A 20,632-nucleotide genomic window follows, 5' to 3' on the forward strand; every position below is an offset into this window, starting at 1 on the left:
TATTTTCCACCTGAATGATAGTAGTTTCTGAATTCAGTGTGCTTTTGTCTCCCTTCACTTTATCTTCCTCGAAGATAACATCTTTGTTGATGATAAGCTTGTGGACAGTGGGATCCCACAAGCGAAATCCCTTTACTCCATCAGCATAACCCAAGAAGATGCACTTTCTTGATTTAGAATCCAGCTTTGATCTTTCTTGCTCATTGTACATAACGTACACCAGACTTCAAAATGTATGTAACCAAGAATAATCAGTTGTCTTGCCAGTCCACACCTCCATCGGAGTCTTCAAATCAATTGCCACTGAAGGAGAACGATTGATGATGTAAGAAGCGGTTTTGACTGCTTCTGCCCAAAATGACTTGGCTAAAACCGCAGTACTCAACATGGTCCTTGTTCTGTCCAACAAAGTTCTGTTCATCCGCACTGCCACTGTATTCTATTGAGGCGTGTAAGTCGTCGTGAACTACCTTTTGATGCCCTCATGCTGAAAAAATGCATCAAATTCATCACTGGTATATTCTCTTCCATTGTCAGTCCTTAAACACTTGATTTTCTTGTCAGAATCAAGTTCAACCCGCGCTTTGAAAACTTTGAAGACTTCAAGTACATCTGATTTCTTCTTGATTGGATACACCCAACATCTCTTAGAGAAATAATCAATAAACGAGACAAAATATCTTGCTCCTCCTAGGGATACCACCGGTGCTTTCCAAACATCAGAATGAATCAGCTCCAATATGTCTTTCTTTTTGGCAGTAGATGTGTCAAACTTTAATCTGTGTTGTTTACTGGTAACACAATTCTCACAAAAGGGTAGAGTTACTTTTTTAAGCCCCGACAACAGCTTTCGTTCTGAGATAATCTTCATTCCTCGTTTTGACATATGCCCGAGCTTTCTATGCCACAACACTGTTGATTCTTCTCCTGAACCAATTGATGCAATAGCTAGTTCCGCCTCTTTGTGTATTTCTCCCATCAGTACATACAGATTTGTAGCAACCTTTTCCGCCTTCATAATAACAAGCGCACCTTTCACAATCTTCATGATCACATTCTCGATACGGGTTTTGCACCCAATATCATCCAATTGCCCCAAAGACAAAAGATTTTTTGTCAGGCCCTTCACATGTCGTACCTCCTGTCTGGTTCGAATAGTACCATCAAACATTTTAATTTTGATGGTACCGACCCCAGCGATTTCCAAGGCATGATCATTTCCCATGAATACAGATTCTCATGAGACTGGTTCATACTGATCGAAACATTTTCTCCTTGATGTCATGTGTCACGCCGCTCCTGAATCCATAATCCATGCATCACAAAATTTGTGTCTGCCATCCGCAACTGTTGCTGCTTCGCTGAATAATATTTCACCACTACCCGAAGTACTGGCCACATTTCCTTGAGATTCCTTTTTGATGCTCTTCGTAAACTCTCTTTTGAAGTGCACTTTATCACCATATTTAAAGCAGTAAATATTCTTCTTCTTACTTCTTGACTTGGATCAACCATATCTGTGGCTCCCACTGCAGTCACGCTCCGTCAATCTTCCTCTCGTCATCGGTAAAGCCTCTGCTTGCTTCGACTTTGCCAACCTATCTTCCTTGTTCCTTCGACGACTCTCTTCTCCAAGAACCGCAGTTAAGACATCGTCAAAATTTAAATTATCCGAAAGAACATTGTTGGTAACATTGATGATGAGCCGATCATATGAATCCGGTAGACTCTGAAGTAGAAGCTCCGCACGTTATTTTTCCTCTATTTTATGCCCCATAGAGGTGAGCCGGGAAAGTTGAGTATTCAGTGTGTTGATATGGTCGGTCATCGATGTGTTAGAGTAGATGTCCTGCAAGCCAAATGTTGGTCAGGGATTTTATTGACTCAAGTGTAATAAAAATCTTTATTTTAATATAATTAATCTTTTATCTGGCATTTTCTTTATCTGTATACCCATGCAAGTTGCATAGATAAAGACCTTGAATATACTATAGTAAGATATGAGGTTGTACATATGATGGCAATCATGAAACACATATTATTAATTACTGTATATTCTAAATCAAGTTCCTAGTCGATTGAGCCGTCCGAAATAAGGATAAGGATCGCTCGAGCTCGAGACTAGAATCTGTGATGATATGTACAACGTTTCATTGGTATGGACATAGAGATGTTCAATCATACAGATTGGTGCTCATATGATGAGTTCACTGAACTACCCTCCCTCGGACTTCCCAAGTGGTTATCATTCATCGAGTGGATAAGTCCGTGGTTATGGTTGTACACCATTAGTCCTTACGACCCGGGACAACACTGAGGCTCTACATGCTAGGACTTTACTTTGACTCGTTTACCGACTCCATGAGGGTCATCAGGTGGCGAGATTGGGTACAGTTGCGACATATGTAGGAGCCAGTGCATTGTAGTCGGGGATTCACCGCTCACCTACGGGTGTGGATATCCTATGTGATAAAATGAGATAATAGTGCATGGAATCTCTGGCCAAAGTGTAAGATGTGTAGTAGAGTAAAGTGTTTACCAAGTTACACATGCGATGCCACTATGTATTCTCAAAGACATCACATCGTTATCGAAATTCACGTGCAACCCTCGATGAACCAATGGTTGCAGTTTCGATCGGGATATATGAGATGAAGGGACTGTACTGTACGTTAACCATAATCGACTGGTTCTTGCAGGCACTATCAGTGATACCTAGGAAATCATGGGGTGGTGCTACTTAACGCTCTTACCATGATTCGATGGGTTAAATCAGAAATGAGTTCTGACATTTTATGATCAAGGAGTTGATGCATAGAATGAGGCTAATAAGGGTAAGCTTGGACTCACAGCTAGCTGTATCCCTGAAACATTGAGGGTTACAGAAGTACTGGTTTTCCTGTTCTCGTTGAGATAATAAATTCAAAGAGTTGAATTTATGATAAACAAATTTGATTGGATCGATAGATAAGCTTTATAAATGGTTTATAAAGGCTTATAGAAATTTTGAGAGCAATATTAATTAAAAAGGGTTTAATTAATTTTTCCAAGTAGGACTTGGAGATAAGGATCCATAATATATATAGATATATATATATATTCGATATATATATATATAGATATATAATATAATATATTTATATATTATATTATTATATAATATATTTTTAAAAAAAAGAATTGAATGAGTTGTCTGCCGACAACTCATTCAATTCCCTCAATCAATTACATAAATTGATTGAGGGGAATAATTGAAAGGATTATTCAGCTTTCTTTCTTCGGCTCTTTGTTCTTTCCTTTGGCTCTGGTATTCGGCAGAAGAAATGATACGATCATTTCTTCAATTCAAAATTCTCAATGTTAAATTTCTTCTTCTTTTAAGTGCAATTTAGAAGAGGAACATGGAATCCGGTCGTGTACCTGATTCGGAGATTGAAGAAAGGTGAAACTCCAGTTGATTGTTCGTAGGGATTTACAACAAGAGCTATTTTCGAAATTGTTTCGAAATAGTTGGAGCCATCGTCAATCTTTTAAGATTGATAGGTATAAATCTTTTAACACCCTATGAACTTTATTTAAACCATACGAGTGTCCAAGAATATTTTGAATGTCAAAATTAAAATCTTAAACTTTCGCTGCGTCTCGGGCATGATAGAGATCCGAGATCCAACAGTGATATCAGAGCCAGGTTTTCTATATCGTATGGTTTATTTCATGTTGAGTATTTTTAATTTCTAACCGCATAAGAAAATATTTCAATATCGCTACACCATAAAATTTATTTTTATAGAATTTAAAATACGTATATAGATATATGTATGTATATATATATTACGATATATATATATGTACATATATAGATATATATTATAAAATATATAGATATATGTATATATATATATTACGGTATATATATATATATACGTATATAGATATATATTATAATAATATATATAAGGATATATATTATTATTATCATATATATGTATAGATATATGTATATATTTATTACTATATATATATATATATATATATATGCATTATTGTTATTATATATTATTATTATATATAGATATGTGTATATATATGCATTACGATATGTATATATAAACATATATAGATATATATATATATATATAATATAATAATAGTAATAGTAATCATGCTTTGCATTAAATGCAAAGCATGATTGTCGAAACAGCAATTGGGCTAACTGTCCGAATTTAATTCGGGCAGTATTCGATCAGTAGGTGTAGGGGTGAGTCTGAAAATATTTCGAGCAGCCTTACACATATACATATTTTTCGAAAAGAGTTTCGGATCCGATGCGATTTTATAAAATATTTTTTTATGAAATAAATAATTAGAATGTGATTTTAATTATTTATAGTAAAAGAAGTTTTACAAGAAAATCAATTATTATTGAATTAATTAGAAATTAAATAAAGGAGTTTATTTAATTTGTTAATTCATTTAATAATTGTGGCGGTTAGTGATAAAATTACAAGATACATGAAATTTATGAATTATATAATATGTGATATTATATGCATGAAGGATGATTGAGAGCCATGATCAATGTGCTAGGTGTATGTTAGGATATTTTTCATGTCTCAACTTGTATAATTTTATTTGATAAAATTAAAGTGAGCCTGGTTTATGGCTCGTTCCTATCCCTTGATATGTATTCCTTATGTGCCATGGCTATTCAAATGTAAATATTTGTAATAGTGGGAGATCAAGATTGGAAGATGGTGGACCCGATGATCAAGATGCGACATGTAAAATATTGGAAGCTTATGTAATAAGTTGCATTTGCATCCCTGCATTTACCTAGGATTTGGACCTTGATCCATGCTTGGCTCGCATGGATCAAATATTATTGGCAATCGATCATCCTTATTTAATTGTCATATTATGATATATGCGATATATAGTAATATGCATTTATGTATATTATTCGATAATATAGTTGCATGAATCCGGCAAACATACAAACTCATGGCACGCGATTTTAAATAAAATGATGAGACAATTTCAAAATTAAAATCCCTCATTTTGAATATGATTCAAATTTTATATCAAGCCATAAAAGTAAAAATTAAAAGAGTTTAATTTATTCTTGTCTTTCATCAACGATGGTTGCATGTTGAACGCTACCCGCGGTCAGTGTCTGGCTCATATTATTGGGAAGACCTGGACGACGAAAAGTTGTGACTTCCACTGACATAGGTGATGTGAATTGGGTGGAACTCCCATGACTTCGGCTCATATTATTGAGGTAACTCATGGACCATCTACTACGATTCAACATTGATGGGTCGGCTTGACACTCGAAGATAAACGACGTCATATTATTGGGTCATTATCAAGAGTGAGACGAAACACATAGAGGTTGCATGGGGATGCAATTGGGCTCTATCTTTTAGAAATTATGATTGACTGATATTATTCGGGATCATAGTTATCTAGATTGGACTCTAAGTGCTCACTAAGGAAATACGATTTCCCGTTTTTCATCAGAGGGTGGTGAAAATGTCAAAATAGTGGGAGGAAATTTATAAAATCAAAGTCCATATTTTATATCTTATAATTATTTTAAAATAATTAGTAACGATTATCTGTTTTCAATTTCAGTATGTTTAATATGTCGACACGCAATCCACTTTCTGCTATTCTCGAACAAAACAAGCTAACCGGACCTAATTATCAAGACTGGCTAAGAAATCTAAAGATTGTTCTAAACTCTGAGAGGATTGCGTATGTTCTTGAAAGAAGCCACCAAAGGAAGCAGCTCCTAACATCAGTGAGACTGAGTTAGCCAAGCTTGAGAAATGGTGGGACCATGATCTCCAAGCTAAGAGCTACATCCTGGCTTCTATGTCGAATGAACTGCAAAGGCGGTTCGAGGATGCTGCGAATGCTGCTGACATTCACTTTCATCTGAAAGAGTTATACGGTGTTCAAACTCGATCAGAAATACATGCAACTGTGAAAGAACTCATGACTACACGCTTGCGAGAAGGGGCTTCGGTCCATGAGCATGGTTTTAGGATGATTGGATTAGTTGAGAAATTAGTGGGACTCGATGTGGTTATGCCTCATGAGCTCTCGATTGATATTCTCTTGTTGTCTTTACCTTCCTCATTCGACGGATTTGTGGTTAATTTTAATATGAACAAGATAGAGGCCACCCTTGAAAAGTTGGTCAATATGCTTCTTAATTATGAGGCCACAATCAAGAAAGAAAAGCCTGTTCTGCTTTTGGGCTCGTCGTCTGGGATGAAAAAGGGAGCCCAAAACAAGGGAAAGAAGTGTTCTGCCCCTGCAGTTAAGAACAAGCCTAATAAGAAGCCATACAAGAAACCTGCTCAAGGGCCCAAAAGGCCAAATAAATCAGAACAAGTCTGTTTCCACTGCAACAAGCCTGGACATTGGAGGCGTAATTGCACTGAATATCTTGCCCAGAAGCGTTCTGGCCATGGTATGTTTTATATTGAAATTAATATCTCAATGAATTCTTCTTCTTGGATATTGGATACCGGATGTGGTTCTCGTCTATGCAATGATTTGCAGGTGATGACAAGAAGCAAGAAACTTAGAGAAGGTGAGACCTTTCTAAGACTTGGAAATGGAGCAAGGGTTGCTGCCAAGGCCAAAGGAGATATTATTTTAATATTAAACAATGATTTTAAGTTGCTTTTGAGAGATGTTTTGTATGTTCCTGATTTGGTTAAAAATATTATTTTTATTTCTATGCTTGATAGAGATGGTTATTCTTGTGTTTTTGCAAAAGGTATTTGCAATATATATAAGAATGAATGTTTGATTGGAACTGGTGAATTACAAAATGATCTCTATAACTTAAAATTAAAAGATATTTTATTGAACAATGTCCAAACAGTAACAACAACAAATAAAAGAAAACAAGATAGTCAAAACCCAGCACATATATGGCACGCTAGACTAGGTCATATTTCTCAAAGAAGGATGCACAAACTAGTGGGAGAGGGCATGTTCGACATGTCAGATATAAACTCTCTACCTACTTGTGAATCATGTCTGAAGGGAAAAATGACCAAGACTCCCTTTAATGGGAATGTAGAACGTGCAAATGGTCTTTTGGATTTGATCCACACAGACGTATGTGGCCCGCTAAATGTTAGCACTAAATATGGGAAGTCCTATTTCATTACCTTTACTGATGATTTTTCGTGGTATGAGTATGTTTATTTGATAAAATACAAGTCTGAAGCATTTAAAAAGTTCAAAGAATTCAGATCTGAAGTAGAGAAACAATTGGGTAAAAGTATTAAAACACTCCGATCTGATCGAGGTGGAGAATACTTGAGTACTGAATTTTTGGACTATCTTAAAGAGAATGGGATTCTCTCACAGTGGACTCCACCAGGAACACCACAATTGAATGGTGTTTCTGAACGTCGAAATCGAACTTTGATGGACATGGTTCGATCTATGATGGGATTCACTGAATTGCCTAGATCGTTTTGGGGCTTTGCGCTTGAAACTGCGGCAATGTTGTTGAATAATGTCCATACGAAGGCAGTGGATAAAACACCATATGAGATATGGATGGAAAAGGTTCCCAAATATTCTTATTTGAGAATATGGGGATGTCCTGCTTACGTGAAGCAGACAGTGGGAGACAAATTGGATAGTAGATCCATTTTGTGCTACTTCGTGGGATATCCAAAGAACTCTGTTAGATATTATTTCTATCATCCAAAAAAATCAAATGTGTTTGTTTCTAGAAATGCCACCTTCTTGGAGAAGGAGTTTCTATTAGATAGAAAAGGCAAAATGATAGAACTCGAGGAAATTTGAGATACACCCACGACTGTAGAAGTTGAACCCAATCTTCAACAGCCAGTAGTTGAATCACACATACCTAGAAGGTCTGAAAGAATAATCAGATCGCCTGCAAGATATACGCTTCTTCATGAACAAGGCCATGATGAGCCTAGTGATGGATGTGATCCGCGAAACTTCAAAGAAGCAATATCTGATGCTGAATCATCTAAATGGCTTGAAGCTATGCAGTCCGAAATGGACTCCATGTATTCGAACCAAGTATGGACTTTAGTATATCCACCTGAGGGAATTGTTCCCATAGGATGCAAATGGATTTACAAGAGAAAACTTGGGGCGGATGGGAAGGTATTGACCTTCAAAACAAGACTAGTGGCAAAAGGCTATACTCAAAGGCAAGGAGTTGACTATGAGGAAACCTTTTCACCAGTCGCTATGTTCAAGTCAATTAGAATATTGCTAGCCATAGCTGCATGGTATGACTATGAAATATGGCAGATGGATGTGAAAACAGCATTCCTCAATGGAGACATTAAAGAAGAGATCTATATGTATCAACCTGAGGGTTACACATTAGTAGGAAGTGAGCATAAGGTATGCAAACTTCAGAGATCGATCTACGGTCTCAAGCAGGCATCTAGGAGTTGGAATCTCAGATTTGATAACACTATCAAAGAGTTTGGTTTTGTTAAAAATCCTGAGGAACCATGTGTGTACAAGAAATTTAGTGGGAATGCAGTGACATTCCTAGTACTTTACGTTGATGATATCCTTCTCATTGGGAATGATATAAGATTATTGCAATCAACTAAAGTATGGTTAGGAAGTAAATTCTCCATGAAAGACATGGGTGAAGCATCTTATGTATTGGGAATAAAAATCTATAGAGATAGATCAAAGAAGATGCTGGGGCTCACCCAAGTCACGTATATTGATACCATACTTAAAAGATTCTCTATGGAAGAGTCCAAGAGAGGATACTTACCAATGTTTCATGGTGTTACTCTATCTAAATCAATGTGCCCTAAGACTGATGAAGAGATAGAGATGATGACATGTGTTCCCTATGCGTCAGCAATTGGTAGTATCATGTATGGTATGATATCAACGCATCCTGATATAGCATATGCTTTGAGTGTTGCAAGCAGATATCAGGCTAACCCTGGTCCATTGCATTGGAAAGCCGTGAAAGATATTCTTAAGTACTTGAAAAGGACTAAGAATTTGTTCATGGTTTATGGGGGTGGAGAATTAAAATTGGAAGGCTATACTGATTCTAGCTTTCAATGTGACGTGGATGATTCGAAATCGACTTCTGGTTTTGTATTCATGCTTAATGGTGCTGCTGTCTCTTGGAAGAGTTCCAAGCAAGACACAGTTGCGGATTCCACCACTAAAGCTGAATACATAGCAGCATCTGCTGCAGCCAAAGAGGCAGTTTGGATGAGGAATTTTGTCCAAGAGTTGGGCATTATTCCAAATGGAGTTGATCCAGTCTCGGTATACTGTGACAACACTGGTGCCATTGCTCAGGCAAAGGAACCAAGGTCTCATCAGCGATCCAAACACATACTGAGGAAATTCCACATCATTCGGGAGATTGTGGGAAGAGGAGACATATCAATCGAAAGAGTTGCCTCTACAGATAATGTTGCTGATCCACTAACAAAGCCCTTGTCAGGACCATTGTTTGAGAAGCATCACGAAACAATGGGATTAAATCTAATGAGTAGTTGGCTTTAGGGCAAGTGGGAGATTGTTAGAGTAGATGCCCTGCAAGCCAAATGTTGGTCAGGGATTTTATTGACTCAAGTGTAATAACAATCTTTATTTTAATATAATTAATCTTTTATCTGGCATTTTCTTTATCTGTATACCCATGAAAGTTGCATAGATAAAGACCTTGAATATACTATAGTAAGATATGAGGTTGTACATGTGATGGCAATCATGAAACACATATTATTAATTACTGTATATTCTAAATCAAGTTCCTAGTCGATTGAGCCGTCCGAAATAAGGATAAGGATCGCTCGAGCTCGAGACTAGAATCTATGATGATGTGTACCACGTTTCATTGGTATGGACATAGAGATGTTCAATCATACAGATTGGTGCTCATATGATGAGTTCACTGAACTATCCTCCCTCGGACTTCCCAAGTGGTTATCATTCATCGAGTGGATAAGTCTGTGGTTATGGTTGTACACCATTAGTCCTTACGACTCGGGACAACACTGAGGCTCTACATGCTAGGACTTTACTTTGACTCGTTTACCGACTCCATGAGAGTCATCAGGTGGCGAGGTTGGGTACAGTTGCGACACATGTAGGAGCCAGTGCATTGTAGTCGGGGATTCACCGCTCACCTACGGGTGTGGATATCCTATGTGATAAAATGAGATAATAGTGCATGGAATCTCTGGCCAGAGTGTAAGATGTGTAATAGAGTAAAGTGTTTACCAAGTTACACATGCGATGTCACTATGTATTCTCAAAGACATCACATCGTTATCGAAATTCACGTGCAACCCTCGATGAACCAATGGTTGCAGTTTTGATTGGGATATATGAGATGAAGGGACTGTACTGTACGTTAACCATAATCGACTGGTTTTTGCAGGCACTATCAGTGATACCTAGGGAATCATGGGGCGGTGCTACTTAATGCTCTTACCATGATTCGATGGGTTAAATCAGAAATGAGTTCTGACATTTTATGATCAAGGAGTTGATGCATAGAATAAGGCTAATAAGGGTAAGCCTGGACCCACAGCTAGCTGTATCCCTGAACCATTGAGGGTTACACAAGTACTGGTTTTCTTGTTTCCGTTGAGATAATAAATTCAAAGAGTTGAATTTATGATAAACAAATTTTACTGGATCGATAGATAAGCTTTATAAATGGTTTATAAAGGCTTATAGAAATTTTGAGAGCAATATTAATTAAAAAAGGTTTAATTAATTTTTCCAAGTAGGACTTGGAGATAAGGATCCATAATATATATAGATATATATATATATATATATATATATATATATATATATATATATTCGATATATATATATATAGATATATAATATAATATATTTATATATTATATTATTGTGGGACCTTATGTTTATATTATATTATTATATAATATATTTAAAAAAAAAGAATTGAATGAGTTGTCTGCCGACAACTCATTCAATTCCCTCAATCAATTACATAAATTGATTGAGGGGAATAATTGAAAGGATTATTCAGCTTTCTTTCTTTGGCTCTCTGTTCTTTCCTTTGGCTCTGGTATTCGGCAGAAGAAATGATACGATCATTTCTTCAATTCAAAATTCTCAATGTTAAATTTCTTCTTCTTTTAAGTGCAATTTAGAAGAGAAACAGGGAATCCGGTCGTGTACCTGATTCAGAGATTGAAGAAAGTTGAAACTCCAGTTGATTGTTCGTAGGGATTTACAACAAGAGCTATTTTTGAAATTGTTTCGAAATAGTTGGAGTCATCGTCAATCTTTTAAGATTGATAGGTATAAATCTTTTAACACCCTATGAACTTTATTTAAACCATATGAGTGTCCAAGAATATTTTGAATGTCAAAATTAAAATTTTAAACTTCCGCTGCGTCTTGGTCATGATAGAGATCCGAGATCCAACACGATGAGGATTCCGTTATCCAAAGAGTATAAAGCTTTTTCTTTAAGAAAATCTCGTTGTGTAGTGACTTGACCTCGTACAGTTTTGCCAAAGTATCCCAAATAACTTTAGAGCTTTTTTATTTCAGAGATACTTGACAAAACTTCATCCGCTATAGCCAAGTGCCAATTGACAACAACATTGTGATTCATCTCATTCCACTTTTGATCGTCTGTGACGTCCGCCGGTCTATCTCCAATAGCTGCCAAGCAACGCTCCTTTGTTAGAATTGCTTGCACCTTTAATTTTCACAGCAAAAAATTGCTCTCATTGAACTTTTCTATCTCATATTTTGTCATCATCTTGACTACAAGAATCTTGCCTTGTAAAATCTTCAAAAAATCTTTTCTGATGTGGAAGATCAGTCAAAGCTGCAACCAGAGAGCATACTCAGAATTTTAAGAAATTTTATGCTCTGGCTCTAATACCACTTGTTGGTCCCATGTGCGGCATCATGAGATAGAAAATATGGAAATTGAAGAATAAAATAGACACCAAGATTTACGTGAAAAACCCCTAAAATGAATAGGGTAAAAACCACGGGCAAGATCAAAAGATTCCACTATAATATTTGGAGAATTACAACCTCTCTCTGTGTTTCTAAAGAGACACTCACTCTCTTAATACAGGAGAAAACCTATCTCACAAATATATATAGAAATAAATAGGGGAGATGAAGAACACTCAAGATCAGAAGAAATTGCTTGAGAATGAGATGATTTACAATGCCGAGGGAATGCACCTATTTATAGGTGTGAGGCCTTCGTTTGAACATGCAAAGATGCAAATTCAAATATGAATTTGCTTTTGCTTTGTCAATGTTTGTGGCTCATAAATGAGCACTTGACCACACAACATAATGCATAATACATTCAACGGGCCACCTGTTTGTTTTGTATTTGTTTGTTTGTTTTTTAATCATTCTTTTCCGACATCTTTATTCCCCTTTTCTTGTGTAGGCCTCCTTAATCTCATCACAAGACCCAAGACATGGCAGGTATGGTTGTCTCACTCCTCTCCTTTCTTTACTGTTTCTTAATTTTTGTTTATGTGGGATTTTTTTAGAAAAATTGCATTCTTTACTCTTGTTTTTCTTTTACTTATATTTTGCACCATTATTTTGTTCGATGCTTTAATAAGGTAAACAATTACCTCACCACCGGAAAAAATCGTAAACCGATTTCCCTCGTGGCTCCGGTGGTGGCTCACCATTAATAACCGTAATAGCGACAAGGGGTATTTAATGAGGTTGGTGACGAATTACGAAGATTCTGGAGGGGGAAGCTCGCGATGGTCGAGAAGGTGTTGTGTTGGAGAGGTGATGGCGAGGATGGTAGCTTAGGTGGTGCTTTGATTCTTCCTTTCCTTCTGTGGAGTTTTTGGCTAGAGACGGTGAGGATTTTGGTGATGATAGATTCTGCGTGTGGGCTGCCATGGCTGGGCTCACGGCGGAGCTGGCCTGGTGCCTTGAATGGGGGGTATGCTTTTGTCGAAGGTTCGTTGTTTCAATGGTGCAAGGTGAATCGAGAGGAGTAGCTTGGTGGTGGGATGGCACGGTGAGCCTGCGATGGTTAAGCCCAAGGTGGGGTTGCCTCGTGTGACTGGGCGACGATGGGTAAGACAGAGAGTAGGCGACGCTCATGGTGTTTAGGAGGGAGGCGGCGATCCTACGGAGGTCGAGCCCATGGTCGGGCTGGCCTCACGCTTCTGGGCGGTGATGGGTGAGATAGAGAGCGGGCGACGTTCGTTGTGCTTAGGAGGGAGGCGGCGAGCTTGCAGATGTCGAGCCCTGGTGGGGATGACGTCGGGCGGCGACTGGTTCGATAAATGGCTGTGATTGGGGTGGCAAGGCGTTCAGGCGGGCGCAACAAATAGGGGTGGCAAGGTGAGCAAAACGATGCTATGAAGGCGGATCGTAACTTGCTTATCGATCTGGACTAGAGACATGGAGTGGGTCGATGGTGCTGAGTTATTGGAGTTGGGCCGGTGGATTTGAATTTGTTGGATTAGGAATTGGGCTTGTTTTATAAATCTCTTGATTTGATAAAAATGAAGGCAACACATATTGACGTGAAGTTTCCTTGGCTGTTTGCGTTGGGTCTCGGCTATTGGGCCAGGGATGTTGCTGAACTCCTAGGCTACTCGATTGCTGATTACTTATTTTATACACACACACACATATATATAGATATATGTATGTATATATATATATATGTTTAACGACGTACATTCTGCATTTTACATAATAATTCTACTTATAGATCAAAAAATCTCAAGGAAGAAATTTTTTTTTTCCCAAGTAAAAAAATTGAAATAATTTTTGAAATTACCACTAATTTTCGCAGGGTGTGATAGAGGGAAAGAGTATTCTTTACTAATGTCTCTGCGAGAGACCCAATCTAGGTCCCAACAGAGCCCTAAAGAAGTGTCGCCCGGTTCTCTCGCACCACTTTCTAACTTTGAATTTTATGCCGAAACGGAATCCTCGGGTTATAGTCCCAGCTTAAGTGGCGGTACCATACACTCGAGTAACCCTGCCCTACTTGATGTTGTGCCGGCACCATTACCGCATTACGGAGCATGAAGCCCAATGATCTTAACCTCGAGTTTGTTCTTGATTCCTCTAGCAACCAAGATAGTGATGGATTCTTGGCGACACGGTGTCCCATCCTTTGTCTCGTAAAAGTGTTTCTTATGTGTGTCGCTGCAAAAGAATTCCCAGATCCGGTGACATTATAGTCCCGATCCCCGGTGACTCTCATCACTCTCCACCTGCTGGTTTTTCACTGTTTATGTTGAACATATGGACAACGGATTTCCAATTACCCCATCTCCTACCCTGGTAGGGCTAGTAAAAAGTTTAGACGTCAGTTTTAGTCAATTGACTCCTAACGCCCTCAAGTACTTCTTTGGATTTTGTCATCAAGTGAGCACATTTGATAAGGATCCAAGCGTGGATTTATTTCATGCTCTCTTCTAGGCCCGCCCCATGAAGCCGGAGTCAGACATCTACTTCCAACCCTGTCCAAAGTGTAGATTCTTACGCAAACTTCAATCTTACTGGGGCAACTGGAATCAGTTTTCTTCTATGCAAAATATTGCGGGTGGGGCGGGGGGTGCCTGTGAATTGGAGCTCTGGACTCACTTTAATAAAAAACAGAGGATCTTTTTTAGAGCTTCAGAACCAGTGTCGTTCTCTGGGGCACTTTAATGAAAATTTTGACCCTCGATGCTTAGTTATTGCTGGTACTACTTAGGCACTTCTACACACACTTTTTATTGTTATATCTTCAATTTATCTCTTTTTCGTTCTTATTATTATTATATATATATATATGTATGTATGTATGTATGTATGTATGTATGTATGTATTCTTTTTGCAGGTAACCGGGTGGACCTGAACAAATTCTGCTCTTGGGAGAGCACCTCCGGACGCCCTCTTCCTTGGACTGGACCAAAATTAAAGGAAATGGATGTGACGCGTTGGGACACCATCCTTGGTACGTATAGGGGGTTCATCATCCCGTCTCGGGGAGAACCGGGATTCCGAACCATGGGGTCGCCAAGGTCATAGTACCTCTTCTTTACTAGAGAGGCGAGCGGGGGGTGGTGGTGTTGCAGAGCACAGAGGAGGCATGGAGGCCAAGATTGTAGGTGATCATGATCTGGGTTCACTCCATCCAAGAGCTCGCGAGGGTTCCTCATCCTCGGTGAGGAAATTGAGAGCTCATCCTTTACTCTTGGATGGAGTGAACCGGGATGGTTCAGAGTCTTTCTGAGACTCCAGCAATTTTGAGAATGGCCAGAGGTGATCATGATCTGGGTCACTTGATCCCCCGATCCTCTGCGATCTTGCACCAATCCATCGCCCTAAGATCTTGTCAGGTATTTTTGTGAGAATTTATCTTGATTTCCTTGATATCGTTAATAATTCCCTCATACACATCTTTTATTAGTTTCAGATTATGTCTGCCATATGGGCTCGAGAGTAAATGGGGGTTGAGGAGGCCAAATTTCATAAAGAATCAGCCAAGCTGAAGGAGTATGCTAAGGCGAAAGAGGATATTTGTCTCCTGGACGTGGACAACACTTCTTTGAAAGAGGAGCTGTAGTGACCCGCTCCGTGATCACCTACTAATCAGAAGCTTAAGCATGCATTTAACTTAATCAAATAAAATATCAGAAATAACAGCGGAAACTTAAATAATAATAAAAAATATTGTTTACAACCATATCGAATAAAACCAGTGTATTAACCCAAATAAAACTGAAACAAAAGCTTAGACAATAACCCTGCTGGTCCTCCATCGCCTAAGCTCTCCTGGAACCACCCGCATCGTCCAGCCGCAGACCTGCCCCATGGAATAGGGTGTCCAGATACAACAAAGTACGGGACGTGAGCATGATAAGCTCAGTACGAGAGTATGAGTATATGGTGTTACGTGTGCATGTATGCAAGTGAACTGGGTACCAAGACTCTCAGGTCAAGAAACAAGCTCATAGACCGGGCCCAGGGTATATAGCACGCTGCGCCGTCGCATCAGGAGGTGGCTCATATACCCAGTGGATAATGGTGACCTGATACTAGTACATGTGTCCAACCATAAGGTGACCTGACACAAGACTTACGTATCCAACCATTCACAAACTCGTAGGGTGAGCGCCCTACTACAGGATACCTATAAGGTAAAAGCTCAATATGCTAATGTATGCAACATACAGTCATGACATGCTTTATATATAAAGGCATATAAAACATGCAATCACATAATCCATGCAAACACATAATACATGCATACTCAATCTGGATATCTCGAATAATACTTCCGTACCTCAAAAACTAGGCAAGCTAGACCAGCACTATGTCCAAGCCTATAATCCGCACTACAATGCAAAGTACTCATGCATTACCACTTTATTCTAAAAGCCTTAACTACGCTATAGCATACTCCCTATTTACTATAAGGATCCAGAGCTATACATGCGTCCGTCGCCAGCCCACTGATGACGATTGCCCCAGAACTTGGGCACCACTCCACCGTAACCCTGGAGCGCCTCGCCAACCTCCGGACCAAGCCTAGGAAGGCCGAAAACACCCCAAAAAGCTCCTAGAATGCTCTAAAATCGAGAGAGAAAGAATATGATTTTGTGTGAAAAATGAGGCTCTCGGATGGCCTATTTATAGGCCACGATCGGAAGCTCCGATCGGTGCATGTTTGCCACGTTTTGGACGGCCGAGATCGGAAGCTCCGATCGCAGGATCGGAAGCTCCGATCTCCTGCATCTGGCCACGTGTTTAAATCTCCTTGACACCTGTTTCTGGTTGAGATCGGAAGCTCCGATCTCGGATCGGAAGCTTCGATCTCGGATTGGAAGCTTCGATCTGCCCGGAAGCTCCGAACTGTTTCTCATGTTTTCGAACTGGTTTTGGGCCCCAAAGACCCCCGGGACCTACCCCACCATTTTCGGACGTTCCGGATCTGATTTTCTACTTATTTTTACCAAATAAGGACTCCTTAAACATGTTTTGACACTTTTAAAATTGTATGTCATTTTCTAACATGTTTAAAATCACTTAATCTTGTAAAATGGAACCGGGCTACTACATTCTCCCCCTACTTAAGATATTTCGTCCTCGAACAATCTTAAGTACTGAATGCAGTAAAACACTGAATAAACATCTTTTATTCAAACTGATTCATTTTACAAGTTACAATCTGAAAATACAACAATTCAAAATAACTCTGGATAATTTGTACGCATACGACTCTCAAGTTCCCAAGTGGCCTCCTCAGTGCCTCGACGCTGCCACTGAACTAGAATAAGAGGAATGGTCTTGTTGCGTAACACCTTATCCTTATGACCTATGATACACAAAGGTCTCTCCACGTATGTCAAATCCGAGTCCAACTGTATCTCAGACGGCTGTAAGATATGAGACTCATCTGCCACATACCGTCGTAACAGTGAAACATGGAACACATCATGGATTTTTGACAAATACGGTGGTAATGCCAACCTGTAAGCCAGATCTCCAACACTTTTCAGAATTTCAAATGGACCAATGAACTTAGGAGATAGCTTAACTTTGTGACCGAATCTAAAAATCCTGCGAAATGGTGAGACTTTCAGGAATACTTTCTCACCCACCTCAAACTGTAAAGGTCTGCGCTTGACATTCGCATAACTAGCTTGTCGATCCTGCGCAACCTTAATTCTCTTCTTGATCTGTCCAACAATATCAACAGCCTGCTGGACTAACTTTGGTCCCTCAACCTGTCGCTCCCCCACTTCCTCTCAGAACAGTGGAGTACGACATCGTCGCCCGTACAACGCCTCAAACGGTGCCATCCCAATACTGCGATGGTAACTGTTGTTGTACGTGAACTCAATCAATGGCAACTGATCTTGCCATGCTGGACCAAAATCCATAGAACATGCTCGCAACATGTCTTCAAGAGTACGAATCGTGCGCTCTGACTGCCCGTCAGTCTCTGGGTGATATGCTGTACTCAAACTAAGAGTAGTGCCCATAGCGCGCTGAAGACTCCCCCAGAACCTGGAAGTAAACCTGGGATCTCGATCCCTGACAATGCTCACAGGCACTCCGTGCAATCGAACAATATCCTGGATGTACAATCGTGTCATCCTATCAAAACTAAAGTCTCGGTTATAAGGAATGAAATGTGCTGACTTGGTAAGTCGGCCCACCACAACCCAGATAGCATCACAATTCCTCGAGCTTACCGGTAAATGGGTCACGAAGTCCATCGTGATCAACTCCCATTTCCACTCAGGAATAGGTAAACTGTGAAGTAACCCTCCAGGTCGTCGGTGCTCTGCCTTGACTTGCTGACACACCAAACATCTAGAAACATATAGATACACACTCCTTTTCATTCCTTTCCACCAGAACCTAGTACACAAATCCTTGTACATCTTGTTGCTCCCCGGATGAATACTCAATTTAGAACGATGAGCCTGGGATAAAATCTCCTCCCTCAGAGTATCATCCTTCGGAACAACAATACGGCCAGATAAACAAAGAAAACCATCTGACTGATAATGGAATCCAGACGAACTATCATCCCTGGCTAAACGAGCCAAACGATGGGTCTTCGGATCAGCCATCTGAGCATCTCGAATCCGAGAATACAAAGCAGGCTCAGATAAGATCGCAAACATCTGGATACTCTGCATACCTTTCTTATGCTTGAAGGTATACCCTGAAGAACAACAATCTTCAATTTCACTTGCCACAGAACAAGTCTGTAGTGCGGAAAGTCGCACCTTGCGGCTCAAGGCATCAGCAGTGAGATTAGCAGCTCCTGGATGATACTTGATTTCACAGTCATAATCCTTAAGCAAATCCATCCAACGTCTCTGTCTCATGTTCAATTCTGCCTGAGTAAACAAATACTTGAGACTTTTGTGGTCTGTGAAGATCTCAAATCTTTCTTCATAAAGATAATGATGCCAGATCTTCAATGCAAATACAATAGCTGCTAACTCAAGATCATGCACTGGGTAGTTATTTTCGTGAACTTTTAACTGTCTAGAGGCGTATGCAATCACATGCCCATTCTGAGTCAGGACACATCCCAGTCCCTGAAGATAAGCATCCGTGTACACTACATACCCTCCAGATCCAGACGGCAAAGCCAACACAGGCGCAGAAGTCAACCGTCTATGAAGTTCATAGAAATTCTCCTCACATTCTGAGGACCACTCGAAATTCACGCCCTTTCGAGTAAGTTGTGTCAAAGGTCGAGCGAGCTGCGAGAAATTCGCGATAAAGCGACGATAATATCCTACTAGACCCAGAAAACTACGGATCTCAGTTATCGTCGTCGGACGCGACCAGTTCATTATAGCCTCAATCTTGCTCAGATCCACAGAAACTCCATCTCTGGATATAATGTGGCCAAGAAACACCACCCGATCCAGCCAGAACTCACACTTACTCAATTTGGCGTTCAACTGTCTATCCCTCAGAGTTTGCAATACCAGCCTCAAATGGTAAGCGTGTTCATTTACATCATGTGAATACACCAAGATATCATCAATAAATACAACGACAAACTTGTCCAGAAATTCTCTGAATACACGATTCATTAGATCCATAAATACATCCGGTGCATTAGTCAACTCAAATGGCATTACTAGGAACTCATAATGCCCATACCTGGTCCTGAATGCTGTCTTGGCTATATCTTGATCTCGAACTCGCATCTGATGATATCCAGATCTCAAATCAATCTTCGAGTAGACCGAATTACCCTGAAATTGATCAAACAGATCATCTATACGAGGCAAAGGATACTTATTCTTGACCGTTACCCTGTTCAACTGGCGATAATCAATGCACAAATGCATAGACCCATATTTTTTCTTCACGAATAGAACAGGTGCTCCCCAAGGAGAAACACTTGGACGAATATAACCCTTGTCCAACAGATCATGAAGCTGCTGCTTCAACTCACGTATTTCTGACGGAGCCAGATGATACGGTGCTCGAGAAATAGGCAAAGTCCCTGGCATCAGATCTATACCGAACTCAACTTTGCGTACTGGAGGAAATCCTGGAATTTCTTCTGGAAATACATCTGGGAATTCGTTCACAACAGGAATAGCTTCTATACCAATACTTCCAGCGAATGTATCAACTGCATAGAAGAGGTAGCCTTCCGCGCCAGATTCCAAAGCTCGACAAGCTTTCAAAGCTTATACCAATGGCATCTGAGGTCGCGCTCCCTCACCGTAAAAGAACCAGCTATCATTGCCAACCGGATGAAATTTTACCAATCTCTGGTAACAATCCACTGAAGCTCGGTATGTAGTTAACACATCAATTTCCAAAATGCAATCGAAATCCTCCATTGCTAATATCATGAGATTCACCATCAAGACATTCCCTTCGAACTCTAAAGGGCAACCCATCACTAGACGCTTAGCTGACGCAGACTGACCCATCGGGGTAGAAACAACAACCATTGTGTCTAGTGAAATGTATGGCAACTTATATTTCTTAACAAAACGTGCAGATATGAAAGAATGAGATGCACCAGTGTCAATGAGTGCAAAATCAGGTATATCAAATAACAAGAAC

General features: G+C 39.6%; 1 protein-coding gene across 1 annotated transcript; it reads right to left on the reverse strand.

The window, feature by feature from the left end:
• Positions 1-466: 466 nt before the first annotated feature.
• On the reverse strand, positions 467-1,048 carry LOC140872033 (uncharacterized mitochondrial protein AtMg00300-like). Its single transcript, XM_073274769.1, has 2 exons — positions 611-1,048; positions 467-487 (listed from the first exon to the last, which is right to left on the reverse strand). The coding sequence occupies exons 1-2, from the start codon at positions 1,046-1,048 to the stop codon at positions 467-469; spliced, it is 459 nt and encodes a 152-aa protein (XP_073130870.1).
• Positions 1,049-20,632: the final 19,584 nt, after the last annotated feature.

The sequence above is a fragment of the Henckelia pumila genome, unplaced genomic scaffold (assembly GCF_033568475.1).
Source record: "Henckelia pumila isolate YLH828 unplaced genomic scaffold, ASM3356847v2 CTG_461:::fragment_3, whole genome shotgun sequence".
Classification (NCBI taxonomy): domain Eukaryota; kingdom Viridiplantae; phylum Streptophyta; class Magnoliopsida; order Lamiales; family Gesneriaceae; genus Henckelia; species Henckelia pumila.

Bases quoted from the DNA above. Each gene is read 5' to 3' on its own strand.
- LOC140872033 (XM_073274769.1), bottom strand. From the start codon at position 1,048: ATGAAGATTGTGAAAGGTGCGCTTGTTATTATGAAGGCGGAAAAGGTT. The intron at 488-610 runs GTACTTGAAGTC...GCATTTTTTCAG, and splicing joins CAATCAAGAAGAAATCAGAT to CATGAGGGCATCAAAAGGTA.